The following is a 25507-nucleotide window of genomic DNA, read 5'->3' as shown; positions in this document are numbered from 1 at the left end:
TTAAGTGTGTTTTTAAGGGACAAATCTAAAGTGTTGTTTTTTGTTTTTGTTTTTTAATCCTGTAGTGAACAAATTCCCAGCTTGGGTCTTCTCTGTCTTTTTTGCTTCATGCAGCAAATATAAACTTGCTGTCTACATTAGCATCATTGGTATTGATCTCTTGAGAATGGCCAGTTGACTTAATGAAGGAAGAATTGGGACTGAGTTGCTGAGAACCAACCATTTCTCAGAAAGGATAAAGGAGTGGGTTCGGTGACAAGCAGCATGGCAAAGTGGGCAGAGAGTGGACTTCAAATTTAGAAAGACTCAGATTTAAATCAGCCTCTGATGTATATGAACTGTGTAACCCAGGCAAGTCACTTCAGACAAGTTTCTAAGACTACCATGAGGGTGACTGAGTTCCTTATGCCAGTAAGAGCCAGGTCCTGTTCCTCATTCTCTGTTCTATGAATCTATAGATGGGCAGCACAATAGTGGGGAGAAAGGCCTAGACTCCCCCCCTGCTTCAGACACTTCCTAGCTGTGGATCAAAGGCAGATCATTCGATCAAAGGCAGATTGCGGCTCTCTGTGAGCCTCAGTTTCTTTGCTGGTATTTTGGGATAATGAACCTTTTCATGCCCACCCGATAGGGTGCAGTGAGGTTCAAGGGAGGGAATGAATGTAAAGGAATCTGCAAATTAAATCGCTATGTAAGTGTCAGTAATTATTATTAAGAACTCCATTTTGGACACTCTTTCTTCCCTTCTTGCACGGTAGTAGCTAAAGGTCATTGTGTGGGTTTTCAGGGAGAGTGAGGGATGGAGTGGATTAGTCAGATTACTCTCTGCTCAAATTATATAAGACCAAGTTGAGTCTAGTGGGCATCCAAGGAGAGATGGCAGGAAGTGATGTAGGTCTGGAGTACCGAAGAGTGAAGAGGGCAGCATATGTAGATTGGGGAGTCATCCACAGAGAAATGGCAAAATCACAGTGAAGGTATAGAGAAGAGGACCTAGGAAAAAGTCTAGGGAGTTCATTTCTCTTTCTCGTCTACTTCTTGCTGACAAAAATACCCCCTCCTTCCTAACCATTGGAAGATTAAGGCAGGGTTCCCAGCCTCAGAATCACTCTTGACTCTGCCTCTATCCACCATATCTGAGCAGTTGCCACATCTTGTCATTTTTGTTTTCACAACAGTTCTTGCTTCTGGCTCTTTCTCTCCACTCATGGAACAACAACTCTACTTCAAGCCTAAATTACTTTTTGCCTAAACTATTATAATTATTATAATTAGTCTCCCTACTGTCAGAGTTTCCTTCCACAAATGCATCCTCCACATCAGAGACATCAAACATTTGCAACCTGAGGTTTGCAACATTCCTGAATGTCTGACTTCTCATTGAGTTAACTACAGAGACTTTATGGCTCATAATCTGGGCAGGTGGGTGGGGATAGAAATAGGAAAAGAACGAGGAGACTTTAGTGCCCCCAACTAATTTACATTTACTGCATCTTGCATTTTCTTATTTGTACACATATTGCCTCCACCTTTCCTAAAACCGTGTCTTGTACATATCAGTCCTAAATGAGGGCTTATTGAATTGAATTGTTGGAGGATGTACTAAATGTGTGCATATTTTTGTGAAGAAAATGACAAATCAGTAATATGCCTGACTTCTCATTGAGTTAACTACATAGACTTTATGGTTCATAATCTGGGCAGGTGGGTGGGGAAAGAGATAGGGAAGTATAGAGAGAGACAGAAGTGGAGGGAAAGGGAGAGAGACAAAAAGACAGAGAGAAACAGAAAGACAGAGACAAAGAGAGAGAGACAGAGAATGAGGAAAAATCTTCAACATAGTTTAAGATTTGTCTCTATTCCCTTGGTCCCCACCTCTACCAGACAGCCTCAAGCTTGCGAGTTCCTGTCATTATTTGGGTGTTTGGCACCCAAAATGGCAGCAACCATTATAATATGCTAAACAGAAACACTATAACTAGTTTATAATTCCTTCCTTTCAGCCCTTTCAGAAGGAACCCAACTCTATTAAGTCAGACTTTGGAGAGGGAGTTTAGTAGAGTGGGAAGATCATTAGATTTGGAGAGAGAAGACCAGGATTTTCTCCCTAGCTTTGCCACTTTTTACCTGCATGAGCTACAAGGCAATACAATTCTCTTTTACTTAGTTTCCTCATTTGTAAAATGAAGATGTAGGACTATATTATTTAAAGGTTCCCTTCCAAAGGTGTCAGTGGGGTATACAGACAGAGATATAACTCTAGGCTAGTGAAATTTTCTAGGCTACAGGACTGCAGATATAAATGTAATCATCTGGAAAAAAAAAAAAAAGGAGTCATCGTTAAAACCTTGGGAGTGAATGAGATTGTCAAGGAAGGGAGTGTATAGAGAGAGAGAGAGAGATGATGGTCTGTACATCCTGTCTTATCTTGAGAAGGGCTGCTAAACATAAAGATAGGAAGAGCATTTTTGACAGTTGAGCTAAAAATGGGAGGTTTGAGTGAAGTAGATTTGTATTTCTAATTCACACCAGAAAGAAGCCCTGTTGCTTCTTGAATAGACTTATTTCAATGTCATTTCTGTGTGTATCGATGTGTGGGTGTGTGTATGGATGGAGAGGGAAGTTAGTGAGAAAAGTAAAATAGATTGCTCTCCATAGTAGATAAAAACACAGAGGAATCATAATACTACTTATCAAATCCCAGAGCCTCAGTCAGTGGAGGACATGATTACCAGATCTTGGGTCATGGAGTTTTGACCTTAAATGGACCATCAAGTATCATCTAACCAGATCCTCCACTTTACAGGTGAGAAAACTGAGACCTCAAGTGCCTTGCCCAGGTAGCAAATAGCTGAGCTAAGATTTGAACCTCTGGCTCTACGCCATAAGATAAACTTTTTCCATTAAATAAAATATTTATTTGAGATGATTACATAATGCCAAAATTATGATTTTTGGAAAATGGTACTTTATGAGGCAGCAGGGTAGTACAGTGGGTAGAGTACCAGCCCTGGAGTCAGGAGCACCTGAGTTCAAATCCAACCTCAAACACTTATTAGCTGTGTGACCCTGGGCAAGTCGCTTAATCTCAGTTTCCTCCCAAAAAGAAAATGATGCTACAAACTGGACAATGTATGTGAAAGAGTAGCATTATGTTCTTTAGGATGCCAAATTAGAGAATCAGAGAGACTCAGGCTTAGAAGGATTTTTAGACCAACCCAAACCTGGCTTAAGAATTCTGTCTACAGATTTCCTGTCAAGTAATAAATTTCATTTGAAGATCTCCAGTGAGAGAGACTCACTTGTAGGAGCAAGGGTCGCATACAGAGTAGGAGTCATCAGAATAGGACTTTAGTAAATGAAGAGGGACAAGATGTTATTGTTAAAAAGTCCCAAGGGAAAGTAGAAGGCTCAAATAACTGTCCAAAATCCACTAGGGCATTTTTTAAGGAAGCATATTGTTTTGAGGTATGTCCTATCAGCATCTTAAAACCCCCTCCCAAAGACTTAATCTATAATAGATATTATATATCTTAATATTATATTATCTTATATTATTATATATCTTAATATTATATTATCTTATATTATATATCTTAATATTATATTATCTTATATATTATTGTATTTTATATATCTTAATATTATATCATATTATTGTATATTATATACCTTAATATTATATCACATTATTATATATTATTGTATATTATATACCTTAATATCACATTATGTTATTGTATATTATATATCATATATCTTAATAATAAAGATGAGGATGGCCCTAACAATCCATGTTGCTTTTGGTGGCTTCCCCTAAGGACAAGTCCCCTAAGACTTGTGATGAGGTGAGGAGCGAGCAGCTACTGAGTGAGGGATGCTGAGAGGAGAGAACTGAGAAAGGAATTGTCCCTGAGTGTTAGGAGGGACTGGGAGGGCTGAGGGTGAGGACGGACACCTGAAAGGAAACTGGTTCTGTTTGGCGGAGGGGGACGCTCCCAGGGGAAGACCCAAGCAGAGGATTCCTGCCCATCAAGATAACTGAATGAGCAGTGGGCCGTGGGTCCCAGGGCTAACCTGTGGCGCAGTGCGCTGACCACGGCGTGGGAACATCCAGGCGGCAAAGTCCTGGAACCCAATTGTTTCCGCGTGCAGCAGAACAGCTCTGGGGAAAAAGGGGCCCCAGCCCTGGGGGAGAGAGTGTGAGTGTAGGGTCGGGGTCACACAGGGCTGTAGGTGTGCATCTGTATGTCAGGTGTGTGTATGCAGAAAATACAAACGTACGTGTGCTTGTGCACACAGACCCAGGGCAGACATGGCGGTGCGTATTGCATAATGTATAGTTTGTGCACATGTGTGTGCACGTGTGAGCCTTGTGTGCTCATATATGTGCACATGCATATGTGTGGGCTGTGTGCGCATGCATTGTGCCTGTGTACATGGGATGGGCACATGTGTACACATAGGTGGGTATATATGTACTGTGTGTATATGTATTTATGTTTAGAATGTGCTTCAAGACTTAACTATATACGTATAAAGTACATTCTGGCTGCCATGACTCTTCCATCAGGGCTGCTCCTCCGCCGCGGTGCCTGTCTGGCCCGCGGCTCTCACCCCAGCAGCCCCCCTGGCAGACAGGCTAACTCCAGACAAGGGGACCAGCGGGTCTCGCATGCGTCGGTGACTGGAGAGGGGGTTCTGCCCCGGGGGGGGGAGCTTCTCCCAGCAGGACAGGCAGACGAGAACGGTCTGTTCCAACGGCCGTGAAGGCAGCTAAAACAGCGTGGTCAGACTCCCAAGAAGCCCAGATACCCTCTGAATCTCAGACCACTGCCCCGCATCCTGACTTCTGTCTTGCCCTCTGTGGAAGAGAGAGTCTGACAAATGCACAACTCTGCCTCACTTAAATCCAGCGCACACATGAGTCAAGATATCACCCCATAATGTCACGGGTCTTTGAAATCAAAAGATAAACAATAGCTGCAGCAATCACACATATCTATCTGTCTATGTATCCATGCATCTGTCTAATTATCTATCTATCTGTCTGTCTGTCTGTCTATGTATCCATGCATCTGTCTAATTATCTATCTATCTATGTCTGTCTGTCTCTATATCTATTCATGCATCTGTCTGATTATCTATTTGTCTGTCTGTCTGTCTGTGTGCCATGTGTTTATCTAGCTGTCTTCCAATGCTACTGCAATACTGATTCAAAAGAAATAAGTATAGCCCTTATGGCCGCTCAGTATATCTTGGTGAAGTTGGTACATGTATTGAGGGCTGTGTAAGGAGCTTGAGATAGTCAGGGATATAAAGCTGCTTTTTAAAAAAATTGACAATGATTTACATAACTCATGAGAAGCTAATGTTTTATTTGCCTGATATATATCATTTGCAGGTTCTGCTTCTCATATTTGTGTCAATAATGGCACTTATAAGTTTAAGACTGTACAAATACTATGTATGAATTTTTTAGAAAATATAATTGCTTTTTATTTTCAAAATATATGCAAAGATAGTTTTTAACATTCACCCCTACAAAGCTTTCTGTTCCAAATTTTTCTCCCTCACCCCTTCCCCTAGACAGCAAGTAATCCAATTTATGTAAACCATGCAATTTTTCTATACATATTTCCATATTTATCATATATGTCTAAAATTTTATGAGAATTTTTTTGGGGGGAGGGGAGAAGTTGGCTTGTTTTTTGCTTTGTGTGAGTGTGTTGGGCCTTTTATCTCTACTTATCACTCACTACGGAGTGACTATAGATATGAGATTGACTTCTACTCCTATACTGTCTTCCCTCTCTGAAAAGTCTCCATTTCCAAACACTTTAGATGCGTATACTATATATTTTCCTCATGTCCTTTCCATTTGGTGTCAGGGCAGAGAAGCATAGTTGCAAAGAAGATAAGCTGGTGTGCCATGTAGTTAAAATACCATCCATTTAACAAATGTAGACACAAAAAGAAAACTGTTGTTTCAAAAAAAGTACTATATAAATACATAGCATGTACGGGTTTACTGTTAATTTTAAATTAGTTCCTGCTAAGTGCCACGTGTAGATTGCCAGGAACCATGTACAAGAAGTATAAGAAAAGGGGAAAAGCTGCCTGAGGATACCTATTGTCCTCATTTACTTCTCCAGAAAAAATCTTTATCTGTGGGGAGTTAATATTCTATTGCCAGCAGTAAACTGTGTTTTCCAGTTGTTCCATCCTACTAATCTGCAGCCTTAGGAAAATTACTGTCTTTGTCTTATTTGCATCAAGATTCTCTATAGTTGTATCAAATACAGTCTCATCAGACTCTTGAAGCAAGACCTATAGTAATAAATTTCTCCTTTTATTTTAAACCTGGATATGGTCCAAAATGCTGTGTTTTATTTGACACAGCAAACTCCTTTGTATTCAGACTGGTAGAATGATAGAATGCTATGGTTAATATTGTGGTTAACAGAATACATCATTTCTTATTATAAGTGAATTTCCAGTTTTTAGAGAATTGGAATAAAATTTGTTTAAAATTGAAAATATGTTGAATGTAACTTAATTCCCCTAATCTTTATGGACCTCAGTTTCCTTATTTGTAGGATGAGAGCTTAGAGAAAACATTTTCAGAGCCCCTTCCTGCTATAAATCTTAGGATTCTGTGTTTCAGAAAGTATTTTATATAAACTTATTTATTAAAAGTAACCATCCTGAAAGTCAGTTACCATTCTATAGTACCGCAGCTCTGGAATGTTTAGGAGATTTATATGAGTCTATGTGACATTTTAAGGTTATAAAGTAATTTCCTCACAATTATTTGAGCAAGTTGATGTATACTGGTTCTTGGCCATACCCTCTAAATTGTTTTGCTTGTTTTTAAAAATAAATTCTTTGGAAGGCCAGAAAGAGTCATGAACAAGCAGGACAACCTTGAAAGTTACATGTTGAATTTATTACATATCTTTTGAAAAAGATATCCATAAGAGAATTTCTTAGTTTTATCTTCATTCCTTCTTTGGGGAGGCAGTACTGTTGCTATGTATATGGCAATGTTCATTTTATTTGGTGCTTGCTAAATTCAGATAAGATAGTTTTCTAAAATAATAATTAAATCTTTCATAGCAGTTTATCACTTAATCATTCTGACGAAAAATTGTTTGACCTCTAGATTATTGTATATAACTTAGAGCTCACTATAAAAAGCTTTTGGTAGTTAAGGATGTTAGGAAGAAATAACTTGCTTCCATATAGCCTTGGAGATAATTAGAGTCAGATTTCTTTCAATTTTCAACTGGGAAATGGCTTGTTTTTAGCTAAATAAGGGGATTTCAGGAGTGTATAGAAGAGGCTGCTACAAGGATAGATGTAATTTATCAGTTAAGTACTACTATATGAACATCTAATAGTGACCTTAGTGCTGTGTCTGGTCTAACTGATAGAAAGAGAGACAGACAGACACAGAGAGGAAAAGGAGACAGACAGAAAGAGAAAGGCACAGAGAAAGACATAGAGAGAGACATACAGAGACAGAGAGAGAGACACACACACACAGAGAATGCATGCGCATGTTGATCTCTGGTTGCCCTGGAGTTGAGTGGGAGGTGATTGTTGGATCTGGAAGGGAAAGTAAAGTCCAACCTCTACATTTTGGAGATGAGGAAACTGAGTCAGTCCCAAAGACAGGAAATGAATTACCTGAGTTTACCTTATTCAGAAGACAAATATGGCACCTGTCTGCCCCAAGGGGTTTGTCATCTCAAGAAGTTCACAGACTAATAGTTATGTCACACTAGCTGTGTGACTATAGGTAAGTCAGTTGTGCTCTGTTTGCCTCAGCTTTCTCATCTTTAAAATGAGAGTTATAATAACACCTGCCCCCCAGGTTCATTGTGAGGATCAAATGAATTAATGCTTGTAAAGTGCTCCATAGCACTCCATAGCAGAACTTCTTTGAAACATAATATGTTTTTTTTTTTTTCCCTATTTAGTCTAACTCTTTTGGACCCTGTTTGGGTTTTCTTGGCAGATACTGGAGCAGTCTGCCATTTCCTTTTCTAGCTCATTTTACAAATAAGGAAACTGAGGCAAACAGGGCCAGTAAGTATTTGAGTCTGGATTTGAACTCACAAAAATGACTCTTCTGACTCCACGCCCTGCAATCTATGCACCGAGGAGGCTCATACAAATGTTAACTAATCTTATTAAGAATCTTGCCCACCATCACCTGGCAAGTAAATGTAACTTGAACCCAAGTGTTCTAAAGCTAGCTCTTTATTCATTACGTGTATATAAATATATGTATGTACATATATATAAGTGTATGTAGAATATACACAACATAAAGACAAGATAGTTGTGCTACAGAGGGTCTTAATCATGGGAGAGGAAGGAAGGGAATCAGGAATGGCAGTATGAGTCTAGCTCTCAGTTAATATAAATGTTAGGTAGATTTTTTTAAAAAATCACAAAACATATTTCAGATAAGCTGTCCCTATATCTATCTGTTAGATTAATTATCTAAGGAAAGCATGATAACCAGTTGGAAAGTGAAAAATTTAGTGAGACCTGTTACTCAGATGCATATAAAATGAGAGAAAAAGCATTTTTGTCAGAATTCATCCTTTGAAGAAACAAGACAAAACAAACAAATTCAAATTGGTTTGCATGCTTTTAGAAGTAGCTGGAGAATTATGAGTTTTTATATGCTAGGGCTTAATAAGACTTTCTATTCAGCTTACCAGCCCATTGTTATGACTACATTTAACAAAATCAGAGCATATTATATCTGAAAGAAACATTAGATTGTATAGTCCAACTTCCACAAATTATAGTTGAGGAAACCAAATGAATCCCAGAGAGAAGAATTGACTTAGCTGGGGTCACATTATTTAAAACAGCTGCCCCCTGATGCACATCTGTTCATTTCAGTCAATTAATCAATCAACCAACAGCATTTATGAAACCCACTTTTAGTGTGGCCAGGGGCAAGTCATTTAACACAGCTCCCTATTCCTCAGTTTCCTCATCTATAAAATGAAGGATTTTGTTTTAATGGACTCTGAGGTTCCTTCCAGCCCTAGCTCTGTGATCCTGCAATCCAGGCATGTACCATACAAGCATTTCTTAAGGGCTTATTTGAGCAAGAATCTGGGGAGACAAAGATATAACAGTCCTTAGGTAGCCAACCTAACCTACTTTCTCTACTGTCTCCCACTGTACCAGCAGCCCAAGACTCAGAAAAAGAGCTGTCAAACATGTGGCATTGTTGCATTTGTATGACTGCTAAAAGTCATTCTTAAAAATCATGGGTAAAAAATTAGTGGGCATTAACTTAATGGATAACTTGGAAGTCAGAGATAAACTATGTCTCCAACCAGTTTTAAAAATGCATATAATGAGACCAATCCATCTCTCAAGACAAAGAGTCTACAGGGGAGAAATAATTCTTTTAGTGTACAATATTAACTGCATCTTTTTATAGCCCAATTTCTTAAATATGTTTGAGCTGTCACATTTATAAGTTTAACACTCATTAAATTTTTATAGAAACATAAGACTAAGTCTCCAAACGAGTTTCTTTACTATGAGTTCTCCATGCAAATGAAATTAGAGATCCAGAAAAACAATAATATTGTTACTATTACTACTACTACTACTACTACTACTACTACTACTATTATTATACAAATCAGTACAGATCAAAGTCATAGAAACTGATTAAAGCAAGTTATTCTGGCATGGTAGTTTGCCTGCAAAATGGTCTAGTGCATTGAGTCCTAGATCTAGTTGATAGAGTCCTGGCATGATGGGTGATCTGTATCATAAACACGTGGGTTCAGATTCCACCTTTGACACTTGCTCACTTTGTAGCCACTGATTTCTCTCTTTTTCTCTTACTTACTAGCTAAGTCTTCGTCTTGGCAGCGGGTAGGGGAAAAGTCTCACATTTGTAGTGATTTGCTGAGGAAATCACTAATCCTTCCTATATTCTGCCATGGCATTTATAGCAAATCTGTCTGCTTTTGACATTTTGGGCTTGTTTTTCACATTTGTAGCAAGTTTCAGATGACCATTCAATGATGGTTCTACCTTCTTTTTCTTGCCCTTAGAAATGGTACCAGTCTTAGAAAGATAATGAGGAGACCTGGATTCTGGCTATCCCTCTAGCATTCATTTATAAAATCTGGCATTAATTTATAAAAATGAGAAAATGAAAGAATAGCAAATAAGATAATATATGTAAAGCCCCTTGCAAACCTTAAAGCTCTCTTTGAATGCCCTTATTATCTTGAAGGCTCTTTTAAGCTCAAAATTTTGAGTCCAGGAAAATCAGCAGTATAATGTAATATATCAGCTAGAGCAGAATTACAATGCGATACTTAAAAGAAAAAAATTCCATTCTTGGCCTCTTTGCCCTTCATTTCACAAATAGAAATGTGGTTTGTATTCCCCTGAAAGCATATCAATGGGGATGTTTAGAGAAAGCATGGGGTTCAGGATCTTTGTTCTGTCAATGTACAAAGGGACACCTTAACTGTAAAGAACTCTCCTTCTGGAAGTGTCAGAATAAATCATATTTTTACCTTTGAAAGCTCATCAGTCCAACTCTGGTGTTTTTAAAAAATTCTCTGTGGCGCTATGTTTTAACTCACAATAAAACTTCAGTTCATTATGTAATCATAGGATATTTTTAAGGGTGACTGTAAGCAGGCTGGAGCATGTTACCAGTGATCACTTGTATGCATGAAATAACATGAAAGGTCTCCATCCATTGTAATAGAATGAATGGAAATGGCAGTGGGTCAGTCATGTAGCGAGAATGGAGGATGATGAATAGATTGACATTGAGGGCATTACATCAATACCTTCCCAAAGCTCAAGTTCTGATAGGAAAGTCTTTGGGGAGATCCTCTATGCAATATCTATGAAAGGGTCATAGCATCATAAATCTAGAGCTGAGAGGGATTTCAAAGACCATTTGTACAACCATCTTATTTTATAGATGAGAAAAGCTAAAGTGAAACCAAGGTCACTTGTAATAATTATCAGAGGCTAGCTTTGAACTTAAATCCTTGGCAAGAAGTCTATGGAATAAAAAGGCATGAATTGATTATGATCTGTTCTGTTAGAGGAAGTATCCATAATAATGAGATCATGAACCCACTGAAATACTTTAAGAGATTATTTAGAATAATATAATGTCATTATGTTATTTTCTCCATATAATATATATGTAAGAATTAAACTTTTTCTACTCGCATTACCTTTTTGTCTGAGAAATTTTTATGCAAATCTAGATATACAGAGATTTAAAACAAATATATGAATCAAAATATTTATTGATAAATTATAATTTTGTGATCCCCACATTCAGTTACATGACCCCATATGGGGTTGGGTCATAGTTTAAGAAGCTTTGTATTTATATAATCTATATCTGTTTGTATATATAATCATATATTTTGTTATATTACTATAGAGAAAGTAGTATAGTATATGTATAGTACATATATACTATGTTCTATATATGTTATGTATATTCTATGTTATATTCTGTTAGTACAATATTTTATATATACACATATATAATATAATTATTCTATATGTATGCTTGCTTTCTATAAAAATCTTACTTCAATCATTAAAAAATAATTGTGGTTTAGCTGCTTAACATTAGTTTATTACTTTAGGCTGCTAACACATTTTTAAAGGTGATTAGAGTAACATACTTATTATAAATTATGGCTTTGTATAACATGGCATAGTGGGTAGAAGGCCAGCCTTGAAGACAGAAGGAATAATTAAAAGCTCACATTTATATAGCAGTACTCTAAATTTTGCCAAGCACTTTACATTTACGATCTCACCTTGATTCTAACAAGCCTCTGCCATGGGTACTATTATGTACAATTTAAACATCGGAAAATGGAGGTTCACAGAGGCTGTGACTCAGAATCACTCTGCCAATAAATACTTTAGGCACATTTTTGACACAGGTGACAAATCACCTAAACTCTCAGCAACTTGAGACTTAAAAATTACTGACAAGTTGCTGGTGGGCAATGGTAAAATATAGAAATTTCTCTAAAGGAAGAAAATCCCAAGTCCAGACCAAAAATATGCATGCAACATTGCTTAGAGCATGGAAGAGATCCTACTTTATCAACACTAGGAATATCGGGAAGGTGACCAAATGGGCTAATTCAGGGATAGCAGAACTGGAAGGGAATCTGAGGTCTCAGCTCTATGGAGCAGGAGTGATGTAGGAATAGAGTTCCAGGTAGGTAATTATATATTTTAACAATGAAGACAAAGGATAAACCCCTGAGACTTTCTAAACTGAAAAAAAGAAATATACTAACTTTGAAGCAAAGCTCCAAGTTTATTATAAAAAATATTAAATGGCTTTCATGGCTGTGCTCAGGTGATGAGGAAGTTAAATCAACAACCTAAACACTGTCCATTAATAGCAAAACTGAGTGTGGGACCCACTGAGAGAGAGCAGTATATGCTCCAAGCACAATTCAGCCTTGTTGATCATTGTAGGGATCCGACTCCTGCATCTCATGGTGGACTCCATTAACCTTCTCCTCAGGCATCTGCAGTTATGTCGCCAACCTTGTCTCCCTCATCACTTTTTTCTCAGTTAGTTTTAGTCTGATTTATTTTCCTGTGTGTGAGTGCATTCCTTCGCGAAAATCAGTGTAGCCAATCAGTGTATATTGTTTATTTATATCAGAGGCTTTTAACCTGAGGTCCATAACCCTAAGGGATCCATGATTTAAAAAAAGAAACCTATTTCAATATAATTGCTTTACTTTGTAATTTGGAGTACTTTATTGTATGCATTTAAAACCATTAATGTGACAAGGGATCCTCATACTTTACCAAATGGCCAAGAGAGTCCATGACATAGAAAAGGGTAAGAATCCCTGATTTATATGATTCTAACTCTAGACACAAGGGAAGACAATTACAGTGTTTGATTTACCATTTAGCTTTGTGATATCACATATCCATATGCACATACATTTGTTTGAAACATCAACCTTCTTTAACAATTAATATAAAGCAGAAACTCCTGCTGCTTGTGGTCTTGGAAATCATTTTAATGCATTCTATTAAACCTGTCTTGTATGCCCAGTTGAGGTGGAGGTTCCCCTACACCTGTCTCAACACTAATTTATTCTCAGTACAATACCAATACCCACTTCATACCTTTCAGGGGAACACTGAGAATGGGTTCAAATCCTGACTCTAACACATACTATTTTTGTGACATTGATCAAGCCATCTAACAGTTTCCTCCTCTGTGAAATGAAAGGATTGGACTAGATGATCTCCCATTAGCTGAGGTCCCATTGAGCTCTAGACCAATAATTTTTTAATCTTTTTGAACTGCTTGTAGATAATAAAGACTACCCTAACACTGTGACTCACTCTGAGTCCCACAATCAATAAATAACAGATTTGAATACAGGTTTTCTGATCTCAATGAAGTTCTCTTCCCACAATATTAATTCACCTCCCATGATTGTTGAATTTTTGCTAATAATCTTTTGCGTATCTCTTTTGAAAGTGGAGTGCTAACTCAAATAATAATAGTAAATCTGGGTCATTAAATCCTTAGTCACCCTCCGGTTCATCAAGAAATATTCAGCAGATGTTGGCAGATTCCATCAATCGTATGAAAACCTATGGATTTCAACAGGTAAGAAAATTCTGAAAAGTTGTAAGTCAAGGAGAAATGATTAATGCCTGTCTATAAAGTCATTTTTTTGGCATATCAACATATTTGTCTTAGGTGAAATTGAAGCTAAAGGTAAAATCCAAAAAATGATTCCCAAAAAGCACATTCAGCCTTATGAAACAAAGTCCTACAACTGTCACATGAAAGACATCATTTAAAACGTAAAGACACACACAGAGTGAAAGTGAGGCTTTATGTTTATGTTTATGTTTATGCTTTAGGAAATTCTCCAAAAGCAGAAGTTTTCAATCTTGATTTCAACTACTATCACCATAAAAGCTGATAATGTTAAGAAAGATGAAGACATTAATCACATTATGCTTAAAGACAATATAGCCATTGATCATAGAATCACTGTTAAATGTATATGCTGACTAAGAGGTAGAAGAAATAGAAACTAGATTTAGAGTCAGACAGAAGATGTGAGTTTGGATATTAATTTGGACAATTAATAGCTTTTGTGACCCTGGACAGGTTTAATCTGATGCTCAGTTTCTTCCCTTGCAAAATTGGAAAGAGAAGGAAATAAGCTTTTATATAATACCTACTCTGGGCCAGACCCTGTACTAAGTGCTTTTCAAATGTCATCTCATTTTATCTTCACAACTATTCAAAGTAGATGTTATTATTGTACCCATTTTACAGTTGAGAAAATTAAGGCAAATCCTTGCTCAGGATCCTACACTAGTAAGTGTTTACAATTAAATCTGATTAAGTCTTCCTGATTCCAGGTCCAATGCTCTACTGTCTGTAACAGCTAGCTGCTTCCAATGGAGATATTATGACAATCAAATGATAATAATATAAAGTATGTTGTAAATTCTTGAGTCTATAAAAACATTATTATTTGCTATCCAGTGACATAATATCAATTTCTAAAAGGAAAGACCAACTGAATTGCAAAAGAACTGATAATAACATTTAATTATAGGAACTAGATGAATCCCAAAGAAAGATAAAGAAGAATGAAAACATAGAGCTGAACAAATTATTGTAAATGTTAAGGACTGATAGCAACTTATGAAAGAAAATGTTGAATAATATATATATATTTTTCAGTGCCACATATTGCATTTAAAAATTAGTTTTGTGCTAAGACATTAAAAAAATCTTAAAGAATCTTTCTTTCCAAAATAGAAATAATAAAAACATACTTTATAATTATTCTATTGAAATACTAACCAATAAAGTAAACATGTGCAAAAGATAGAAATCTAAATGGATTCTAAATGATGACAGCCTGAATAATGAGTGGTGAAAGAAAAAAAATCATAGAAGTAACAAATATATTAGAGTATTAACAATGAAGCATCATGCTGAAACTAAGTAGTTATTAGCCAAAAATATATATCTTTAAAAACATGTTTACAAGAAAAAGAGAGGATTAATGAGCTGACCATGTAGTTTTTAAAAATTAAAAAGAAACAGCCTCTAGCCCCAAGAACAAATAAAGGAACTTTCAAAATAAGGGAGACATTAACAAAATTGGAAAAAAAAATACTATAAAATTGTTAAATAAAACTAAGACCTGATATTTTGAAAAGAAAATAAATCATAATTAAAATTATATTTTTGTAAAGAAGAAAACTATCCTTTCAAAAAAATTTTGAAAAATGAACAAAGTGATTCACAACAGAGAAGATTATCAAAAACTATTAAAAAACAGTTATATGCAATTAAAGGAACAACAAAACAGAAAGAAATAATAGTCCTATTTCACTAGTGAATATTGATGCAAAGAAGTTAAATAAAATCATAGCAAAGAGACAATAGCAGTATATATTTTTAAAAAACAGTATGAACAAGTCAAATGTATACTAGAGATATGAAGATGATTCAACATAAAGAAAACAACATAATTCATTATATTAAAAAGCTGTATGAGTCTGAAATGTAGAAAAGAGTTTTTTTAAACAAAATTCATTTGTGAATATCAAAATCATAGGTATGGAAGGGCCCTTTAATATCATCAAAAGTGTGTGTGTGTGTGTGTGTGTGTGTGTATGTGTGTGTGTGTGAGAGAGAGAGAGAGAGAGAGAGAGAGAGAGAGAGAGAGAGAGAGAGAGAGAGAGAGAGAGAGAGAAGAGAGAGACCAAGAATTGTATCATTTGTTTGCCTTAGAGAAATGCTGGAATGTTTCCTAACTCAAATGAGTAAAGCAAGGATGTCTCCTTAGTCAACTTTTAGAACTGACAATTGTGAAAGCTGTGAAAATGCTGAGTACAGCAAGAAACAAAGAGAAAATGAATGAATGGAATAGCAAAACAAACAAACAAAAACCTCAGAAAATGAATGAATTAAAAAAAGATTTATTATTAAATATTTAATAGGTGTCAAGAACTGGGAATACAAAATATGAGCAAAACTAGTTCCTTCTTTCAAAGAACTTATATTCTCCTAGGAAGAGAGAATGTACATTAGGAAATGATAACCATAAAAAGAACATTTCGTTCTAAAAATTATAGAGATAATGAGGAGAAATTCAGGGGTATAGCTCAACACTCTTTATCCAGGAACAATGACAAAGTTAATTTGATCGTTTCAGAATAGGAGGTAAGAAGCAGAGTTGGCAAAAGCTTATAAATACCAGCAATGAGTTTGGCAAGATTGTATAAAAGATAATTAGAATGCATGGAATAAGAAATTATAAGCATAGATGTCAGCAAAAAGGAGACCAATGAATTCCAATTTGCAGAAAACATGATAATTTATATAGAAAAACTCAGAGAACAGCAAAGAAATTAATTCAGATGATCAATAGTTTCAATGAAATATCTGGTATGAAATAAATTCATAATAATCATTAGTATTTCTCTACAGTACCAATATAAATCAGGAGGAGATTCTTGTAACAGAAGTTCCTTTCAAAATAAGATTACATAAAATATCTAAGAATCAAAATACTAAGACAAACTTCAGAAAAGGTAACTACAAACCACTATTTTAAATAAATATTTTGGTAATTGAAGAGTTATTCATTGCTCTGGTTGAGTCTTGTCAGTTTAAAAAAAAAAATGATACTTTCTAAATTAATAGGCACAATTAGACTGGATTTCAGGAAAAACTGCCTAAAAATTAAAAGTTTTCAAGAAGAGGGGAATTCTTTCTCTGTGGTGATCTTCAAATAAACTCTGGATACCCATATATGAATTCCATTCATGTTGGGTTGGACTATATAGCCACCAATATCTCTTCCAGTTCTCTAATTCTGTATTTCTATGACATATAAATTTAATATTGCACTAATTATACTATCAAAGAGACAATTTATAAATTTAGATATAATTGCAAAATTCAGTTGAAGAATCTTAAGGGAATAAGGAAAATCAAAGTAGGAATTAGGGAGAAATAGCATTTACAGACATCAAACTCTTTGATAAATTAGTAACCATCAAAACTATTTTCAACTGGTTAAAAATAGAAAATTAGGTCATTGAGTAGACTAGAAAGCAAGACCTAGAATCATTCTAATGTAGCAGAGCGCTATTCAGTAAACCAAAGAACATAAACTACTGGGCAAATTGGAAACCAGTTGAACAAAAATTAGATTTAAGCTAGCATCTTGAAACATTTATTACAATAACCTTTAAATGGATTTTTAAGTATGGAGGGTCACAAAATAAAAATTTAGACGTGATTGAAAAAGAATAAATTTCACAATTGTTTATAGGGGAACTAAATCTTAGCCAAATAAGGAATAGAGGAGCTTACCAAAGACAAAAGTAGACTGTTTCATGGTGATAAAATTAAAAAGCAATTGTATGAACAAAATCAGTGATACTAGAATAAAAAAGGAACTTTGGAGTAGGAAACATTTATAGCTAATATCCTTGAAAGAAGTCTGATTTCTAAATTATATAAGGAATTAGCATAAATACATAAGGCCAAAATCCAATAGGTAATTGGTCAAAGGATATGAACAATGTTCAGAATTGTAAACTAAAAATTAGCATGTGAAAACACTAATCATAAGAGAAGTACAAATGAGAAAAACTATAGGACTCCACCTCACACCCTACAATTTGGCAAAGATGACCAAAAAATAGAATTATCCACTGTTGGAAGGACTATAGGAAGACAAGCTTACCGAAATAATGTTGGCCAGGCTGTGAAGTATATCAACCAGTTTGGATCTAATTTTATAATTATGTAAAAAATCCAATGAACACATTTCTGTTCTCTAATCTGAGTCTAGGGGCAGCTTGATGGTGCAGTGGATAGAGCACCAGCCCTGAAGTTAGGAGGACCTGAGTTCAAATTTGGCTTCAGACACTTAACATTTCCTGGCTGTGTGATCCTGGACAAGTCACTTAACCCCAGTTGCCTCAGCCAAAAATAAATAAATGATTTAAAAATAATACTCTGAACCTATACCCCATAGAGGGGAAAAAACAGAATATATACATATATTTATAACTATATATCTGTATGTATGTACTACATCTATATGTATCTATATGTATGTATATATATGTATAATATAAACTATATGTATCAATGTGTATCTATTTATATGTATGTGCTACATATTATATGTATCTATATATTATATGTACTATATACATATACACAGATGAGACTATTCATAGCAGTACTTTTTGTAGTAGCAAAAAGTAAAAGCAAAGAGGGGGTGCCTTTCAATAGGGAATTTACAGGACAAACTGTTGCATATGAATGTAATACTTTTATTATGCAGTAAGAAATTATGAATAAACAGAACCAAAAGAACAATTTATACAATGATCACAACAATGTAAACGAAAAGGAAGCCAGTCTCTGACCAACTAAAAAATCAGTGTGGTCCTGAAGAACAGAAGGAAATGTGTCCTTCCTCACAGTAGGGAGGGATATGGTCCTGAAGAACAGAAGGAAACATGTCCTTCCTCACAGTGGGAGGGCTGTGGTCCTGAAGAAACATGTCCTTCTTGTGGGAGGACTATGAGGGCAGGATGTTGTAGACATTTTAGATATGATCACAATAGCAAGTGATTTTGCTTAATAGTTTTTCTCTATTCCAAAGGAGATTTCAGTTTGGGATAGTTAGAAGGAATAGTTCAAAAAGTGAATTACAATAGGGATTGTTCCATCTATTGTATTTGCATACCTAGTGTCTACCCCTGTGTCTGGAACATATTAGGCATATAAAAGAGGTTTACTGAAGGGCAAAATTTATTTTTATAATATATATAAATATATACATACCCACATAAAAATATAGGAATGAACATATAGAAATGAATGAACAGGAGTCAATACCCAATAGATAAGGGGTCAAATGATACAAACAGTTTTCAAAAGAACTATGAAAGAAAAATCCTCCAAACTAACTACTATTCACAGAAATGCAAACTTAGATAATTGAGAATTTTACATTACACCCATGAAATTAGTACAGATAATAGAGAAAAATCAGTGTTGGAGGAAATGTCAAAAGATAGCTACACTAATACACTATTATTAAAACTGTGATCATTTAGAAGAAAAAAATGGAATTATGTGAGAAAAGTCCTTAAACCATTCATTACTTTGACCTGGTCCTGGGCATGTACCATAAGAATGTCAAAGACAGAAACAAAGGTTCAATATATAATAAATATTTATAGCTCTACTTTTTTATGGTTAAAAAAATTCAAAGTTGGTGCTTATTGATTATGGAAGGATAGAACAATTTATGGTATGTGAATATCAGTTAAAAAACTAATGTGGAAAGAAATGTGGAATGACGAATAGTAAAGTTTGCAGAACTAGGAAAGAGTGAAATACAAGGACAATAATATAAAATAAAGAAAGCCAAACTAAGTAATTATATTGATCAATCTCATTTCCAAAGAACAGATAATAAAAGCTTACTTCTCTCTGAAGAGAGGTGGGTATTGTGTTTTCTAATAAAGCAAACAGTCACTGAATTTTGCTTAATTCTTTTTCTTTGTTACAAGGAAGGACTAATGGGGAGAGGTTATATTTGGAAATGACTGGGCTTAAAAATTTAAAAATCAATTAAAATTTAGTTAAAAGGAACAAAAAAGAGCTGGAGAAAGATCTCTAGCATGTTGGTTAAGAGGATCTGTTGAAGGATATGGGATAGTATCTCAAGGGATGAGAAGGTGTTGTTGGATTGTGATTGCAACAGTAAAGGAAGTTCCATGTCATTGAGGTCATTGATTTACACTTGTATTAAAGTATATGTCACCACTCAGGGTAGATCCAGCTTTGATTGCTGCATATGTTCAGTGGAAAAGTTAAAAATTGAGAAATGGATAGTTTTATGTGCTCCATTTGATATCAACATTACAATGGAGTTTGATAGAATATCAATATGTCCATCTTAAATTGTATTTGGTAACAAATATTTACGCCAACATGCCTCACTCATCATATAAAACAAATGTCATCCATTAAAGACTTCTAACAACATGTTACACACCCTCATTGGCACGCCCTTTCCTACAGCAGGACAGTTCTTGGGGAAAAAAAATGAATCCTTATGCTAGCATGTAGATACAGAATTGGGAAAGGGTAAGAAATAGAGCTACATTGGGAACCATATGTTCTGTTTTCTGATTCTTAGAGGTGCTTAAGCAAGCTTATTCAACAGAATTATCATTTGTTACTTAAACCTTGTTTTAGAATTTATACTCAGACTTCTTTTATTCCCAGTTCACAAGTACTCCTTGGAGCAATGAATATTAAGTATGGACTTCCTTAAGCACCTTTTAGTTCATTTGGTTAAAGCAAATGTTAGCAAGGTCAAAATCATGGCTTCAGCCCTTGTATGCCTCTATTAAGGCTGCATTATTCATCTAGCTACACACTGCACCCTAATTGCCACCATCTCTCAAGAGGAGAAGAGCAAATGAATGGATTGGCCACATCATCACTGGAATCACAACTAAATGTGCATATCCTGCTGATTGTAGGTAGTCTATTCAAGGGCAGAATTTCTTTCTAAAAGTAATTCAGAACTCTGTCTGTCAGGCTCTTCCAATTGTGCATAATGTGCTACAGCATCTTGAACCTCCAATTCTGAGATGGCCATGCCCTGCAGACCCAGTAATTGGTCCCTGTTCCAGTAGAAAAAGAGCAAAAAGTTTCTGGGTTTCTTGTCTGGGTGCATGACTATTTTTGCTGTTCTGATTGCTTTAGCCAACTGTTCCATCTTGGCTCTTAGTTTCATGTGTAATTCCTGACTTCTTCCTGCTGTCTTGTCTTGGTCGTATTTCTCCATCTTGATGTCTAGGTTCTGTATAATCCCTAGATCTGGACTGTTTCTTTCATCCACTGATTATTCCTAACCTTCACCTTGGTTCCTGTTCATGGCTTATAGCACTGTGTCTTTAATCCATTACTTTAAAGGGGTTGAGATAGCATTCTTTAAAAAGAAGGCACTTATTATCTGTGTAGGAAGCATAAAGATAAATTATTGATGATAGTGCTTAAAATCCATTTTCCAGAGGAATTAAAATGACTAAGGACTGTACTTCTTTAAAGCCAACATCATAGTCAAAACCAAATCTCATCTATTCTTTATCTGTGAAACTCATTTTATGTTATTTATAATTCACTAAGCAAAGTAAGACAGAATGAGAATATTTTAAAGAAATATCCAGAGCACAAGAGGAATCAATTAGAATCTATTTGATATCTGTTGTTAGTTTATCAAATAAATCACATGCAAATATGACTGTATCTTCAGCAGTATTCATATGCCATCCGCACTACACTGGCTGTTAGCCAAGTAATTATGAGATAATTCTTGCATTGCAGATAACAAATTATTAATTTTATCATCTAGCTAGCTTCCTTTGCTTTATGGGATAGTTTTGAATTCCAAAAATCTTTTTTCGAGATATCAAAAATACTTTAAGCCAGAGTTAAACTGTAATTAGAATTCATGTTCATGTTTTGCCCCATTCTTTCATGAAAAACTAAAAAGAAACATTCCACTTGTGACATAGTATTTCTTGTCTTTTATATGTAGGATCTAAGGTGTTAGAATCAGTTAACAAGATTGAATATGTGAAGCATATTGTTTTTGTTTTTTAAAGCAGAAGAAAGAAACAATGAGGAAAAAACAAGATGAAGAGTTGAAACAAGTGGAAGAAGAGAGAACCAGACAGATTTATAAGAGTTGGAAAGAAACCCAGAAATCAAACAAGGAAGAGCGAGAATGGCAAGAGTCTTGTAAGTATCTGGAAGTCCAGCTACTAACCTTTTCTCTTTATCAATTCATTCATTAAAATGATTCAACCTTAATCACTGAATAGAAAGGATATAGGAAACAAATTTTAACTTAATGGAAGTTTTTTTTTTTTCCCCCTGAGACAGAGTTAAGTGACTTGCCCAGGGTCACACAGCTAAGCTAGGAAGTGTTAAGTGTTTGAGATCAGATTTGAACTCCGGTCCTCCTGACTTCAGGGCTGGTGCTCTATCCACTGCACTACCTAACTATCCTTTAATGGGTGGTTTTTTAAAACAATATATGATTTCCTTCAAGGCTGAACTCAACTTCTGTCTTTTGTTGTCTTATCCAAAAACAGAATAATGTCCTTGAGGATTGTGTCTCTTTGTATGGTCAGCACTCACTACAATACTGGCACATAGAAGATTCTTAATGGAAACATATTGACTGATGAAATTTTAATAAAAAGTTTTCTAGCTGATAATTATAAACAACTGGAGCTGAATATAGTATGCTTATGGGCCCACAACCAAAACAAAACAAGACCCATGCAGATACCTTTTTTACCTAAACCCTGAAAGAATTAAGATTTGAAGTGAAATTTATACTTAGTTCTTTCTAATTCCGGTCTGGACTTGGGCCATTAAACTTATACTATTGGATTATTTTCTTGTAGTACATTAGCCAAAGATAAAGGTGAGAATTAAAGCATTTACAAAGTAGAAAGTCCTAAATATTATTTGAATTCCATCACAACAAGATAATAATGAACATCACTTTAATGTACCTGCAATTGCATCAATATGGGTTTTCCATGCAGTGCTACTAAGTACAACTCATTCATACCTTTATGTCCACCCATAAAATCATATAGATTCATATAAAGAAGGCAAAATACACCCAATATGTTGGGGAACTTCTTAATAGTGCTTGAATACTAGGGCAACACGGATCTATCATTCCTCCTTCTTGATATTTTCATTGCTCACCTCTCATCCCCTTTTCCATTCCTACATCCCTTTTGTGATAGATTTTACATCACTTCCTATAGCACACTTCATTGTTGACAATGATTTTACAATACAAGATCCAAACAATGTCCTATTTTTCTATATGGTGAAATCCCAGAGTGGCTAAATAATTTGGACATCATTGTGAGCTCCATCAGCGGAATTTGACAAATAAATTCAGTTTTTAAAAATTCTTAAACCTTTCATTAGGGTTAAAGAAATTTTTCAGTAGGTAAAATAAAGTATTATAAGATGTTATAAAGAATTATATTTTATAAAAGCAAAGTGTGGCCTCAGGATTTCTCTGTATAAATCGGTCTACCTTGAAATTAAATCTGTTTAAAGAGAATTATTTTTATTTACTAGGATGCTTTTTGTATAAAGGAACTTACTCTGACAAGTAAGCATTTATTAGGTACTTAGAATAAGCTAGGCATTGTGCTTAGTCCTTGGGATTCAAAGAAAGGCAAAAGTTATATAAGCCCCTGCACTCAAGGAGTCCACAATCTAGTGGGGAAATATATATAAATAGTTATATAATAAAAGATACATACAGAATAGAAGGAAGGTAATCTTAGAAAGGGAGGCTAACTGGGAAAAGCCTTCTGCAAAAGGCAGACTATGAGCTAAGTTGTAAAGGAAACCAGGGATTCTAAGAGATGGAATTGCTGAGGGAAAGGATTCTAGGCATGAGGAACATGCATTGCAAAAGCATAGAGAACTGGATGAGTGTCATATGTGAGGAGCAGCAAATAGACCAGTTTAGCTGCATTACTTCCTCTGGGGAGGAAGAGGGATAAAAGGTAGGATTGGAACAGTTTTTAAGAGGATCTATCCATACGTCTTTCACCCTGCCCTGAGCCAAAAGCCACTTAGACCTTCCCTGCTGCTTCCTACTTGCCCATGACTCAGTGCTCTATTGCATCCCAACCATTTTTCATGAGGGATGAGACAAGTACTTCTAACTATTGGAATTCTAGAGTAACGATTACACAATGGAATAATTACACCGATCGTGACTCATAACCCTTGACTCTGCCAACTCCAGGATATCCTTAACAGAGATGGTGCAGTGTCTCCTCATTCTTTCCCTGTTACCCAGAAAACTCCATCAGAAATCACAAGATCCTATACTTGAGTCATTGCACCAGAAGTTGGGCAGACTGTACATCAGGGAAGAGTCCTGGCTGCTTATGTTTTCTTTTTTCTTTTGCATTTTTATTTTTTGGGGGAGGCACTTGGGATGACTTGCCTGGGGTCACACAGCTATAAGTGTCTGATGTTGGATTTGAACTCAGAAAGAGGACACTTCCAACTTCAAGCAAGTGCTTTGTCTACTGCACCATCTAGCTGCTCTTTGACAGCTTATATTTTCGGAGACATTTTAAGATGGAGGCTTAGGTAACTGTGATTCACTGAATGCTATTTCTTTGTCATGAAGCTTCATGCAGTCATCACGCTGCCCCAGTGAGTGGGTGGATGGGTGAAGGATGAAGGCTAAACTCCTCTTTGTTTTTCTAGTACGGAGATCCAAAGCAGCTGATGAGAAGAGGCGATCTATTGCTAAACAAGCAAGAGACGACTATAAGAGGTTATCCCTGGCTGCACAGAAAGGGAAGGGCAATGATGGAACCCAGAGCTCTCAAAATGTTACACAGAAACCCAAAAGGCCTCCTCTTCCACCAAAACCTCAACTGATCAACCCACTAGGACCCTTTGGAAAACCTCACAGGTGGGTCAGAAGTCACACAGAAGCATGATACTGAAGTGAGAAGGAAGACAAAATAGACTGAAAAACTGGTTGAGTATGGGACTACTTGCCATCTAAAAAGGGGGGGTGGAGGGAAGGAGGGGACAAGTTTGAACAGAAGTTTTGCAAGGGTCATTGTTGAAAAGTTACTCATGCGTATGTTTTGTCAATAAAAAGCTATAATAAAAAAAAACTGGTTGAGTCTCTCCCATGAAGAAGGCAAGGATAGTTAGCTGATAGTACAATAAATGTCTTCATTTGGTATAGGAAAGTTCCAGTAAAGAAACTCCCTCTACCAAAGCAGATCATCAAGAATTTTGCAACTCATATTCCTAAAAAAGTTGTCTGGGGTGTCATAAAACTAGAATGTGTCAGAGGTGGGACATAAAACCAAATTGTTCTGACTCTGAGAATGCCACAATGCTTTTTTAAAAATGAAATCACAGTCGAAGATAAAACTTAGAAAGTGAAATTCAGTTTTGCCTCTAGTGCCACATCCTTGAATAATCTTGGTGACTGCTTTTAATATGGTTAGGATTGATCCTTAATTATCTCAGGACTGGTATAGTTGGGAGAGAATGTGGTCTTTGATGTTCTCTCCCTTTTTATCTCCTGGACATTAATGCCTCTAATCAAAGAATAGTAGAAAACTTGCTTCATCTAAGAAGTGAAGGCAGAAGAGGACTGGAGATAAGAAGTTCTGCATTTCACTGTTCTTCAGTGGCTTATAGTGGAAAAAGCAAATTGATCTTTGATTTTCATAATATAATAGTACATTTTTATAGTACATTATAATACTTAGTGTACAAAAAATCAGTTTC

At 35.7% G+C, this 25507-nt stretch overlaps 1 protein-coding gene across 3 annotated transcripts in view; it reads left to right on the top strand.

The window, feature by feature from the left end:
* SH2D4A (SH2 domain containing 4A) overlaps positions 1–25507 on the top strand; it is a 112028-nt gene that overhangs the window by 43242 nt on the left and 43279 nt on the right. Inside the window, exons 5-7 of one of the 3 annotated variants that reach the window (XM_051975645.1) lie at positions 13628–13708; positions 21796–21928; positions 24458–24668. In XM_051975645.1, the coding sequence (XP_051831605.1) occupies positions 13628–13708; positions 21796–21928; positions 24458–24668 (425 nt within the window). Of the gene's footprint in view, positions 1–13627; positions 13709–21792; positions 21929–24457; positions 24669–25507 lie in introns of all 3 variants that reach the window. The other 2 variants (XM_051975644.1, XM_051975646.1) reach the window with 2 other exon arrangements.

Source organism: Antechinus flavipes, chromosome 2 (genome assembly GCF_016432865.1).
Source record: "Antechinus flavipes isolate AdamAnt ecotype Samford, QLD, Australia chromosome 2, AdamAnt_v2, whole genome shotgun sequence".
NCBI classification, from domain to species: Eukaryota; Metazoa; Chordata; class Mammalia; order Dasyuromorphia; family Dasyuridae; genus Antechinus; species Antechinus flavipes.
Note: the sequence above shows the minus strand (reverse complement) of the source record. Positions and strands in the feature narration are given on the sequence as shown.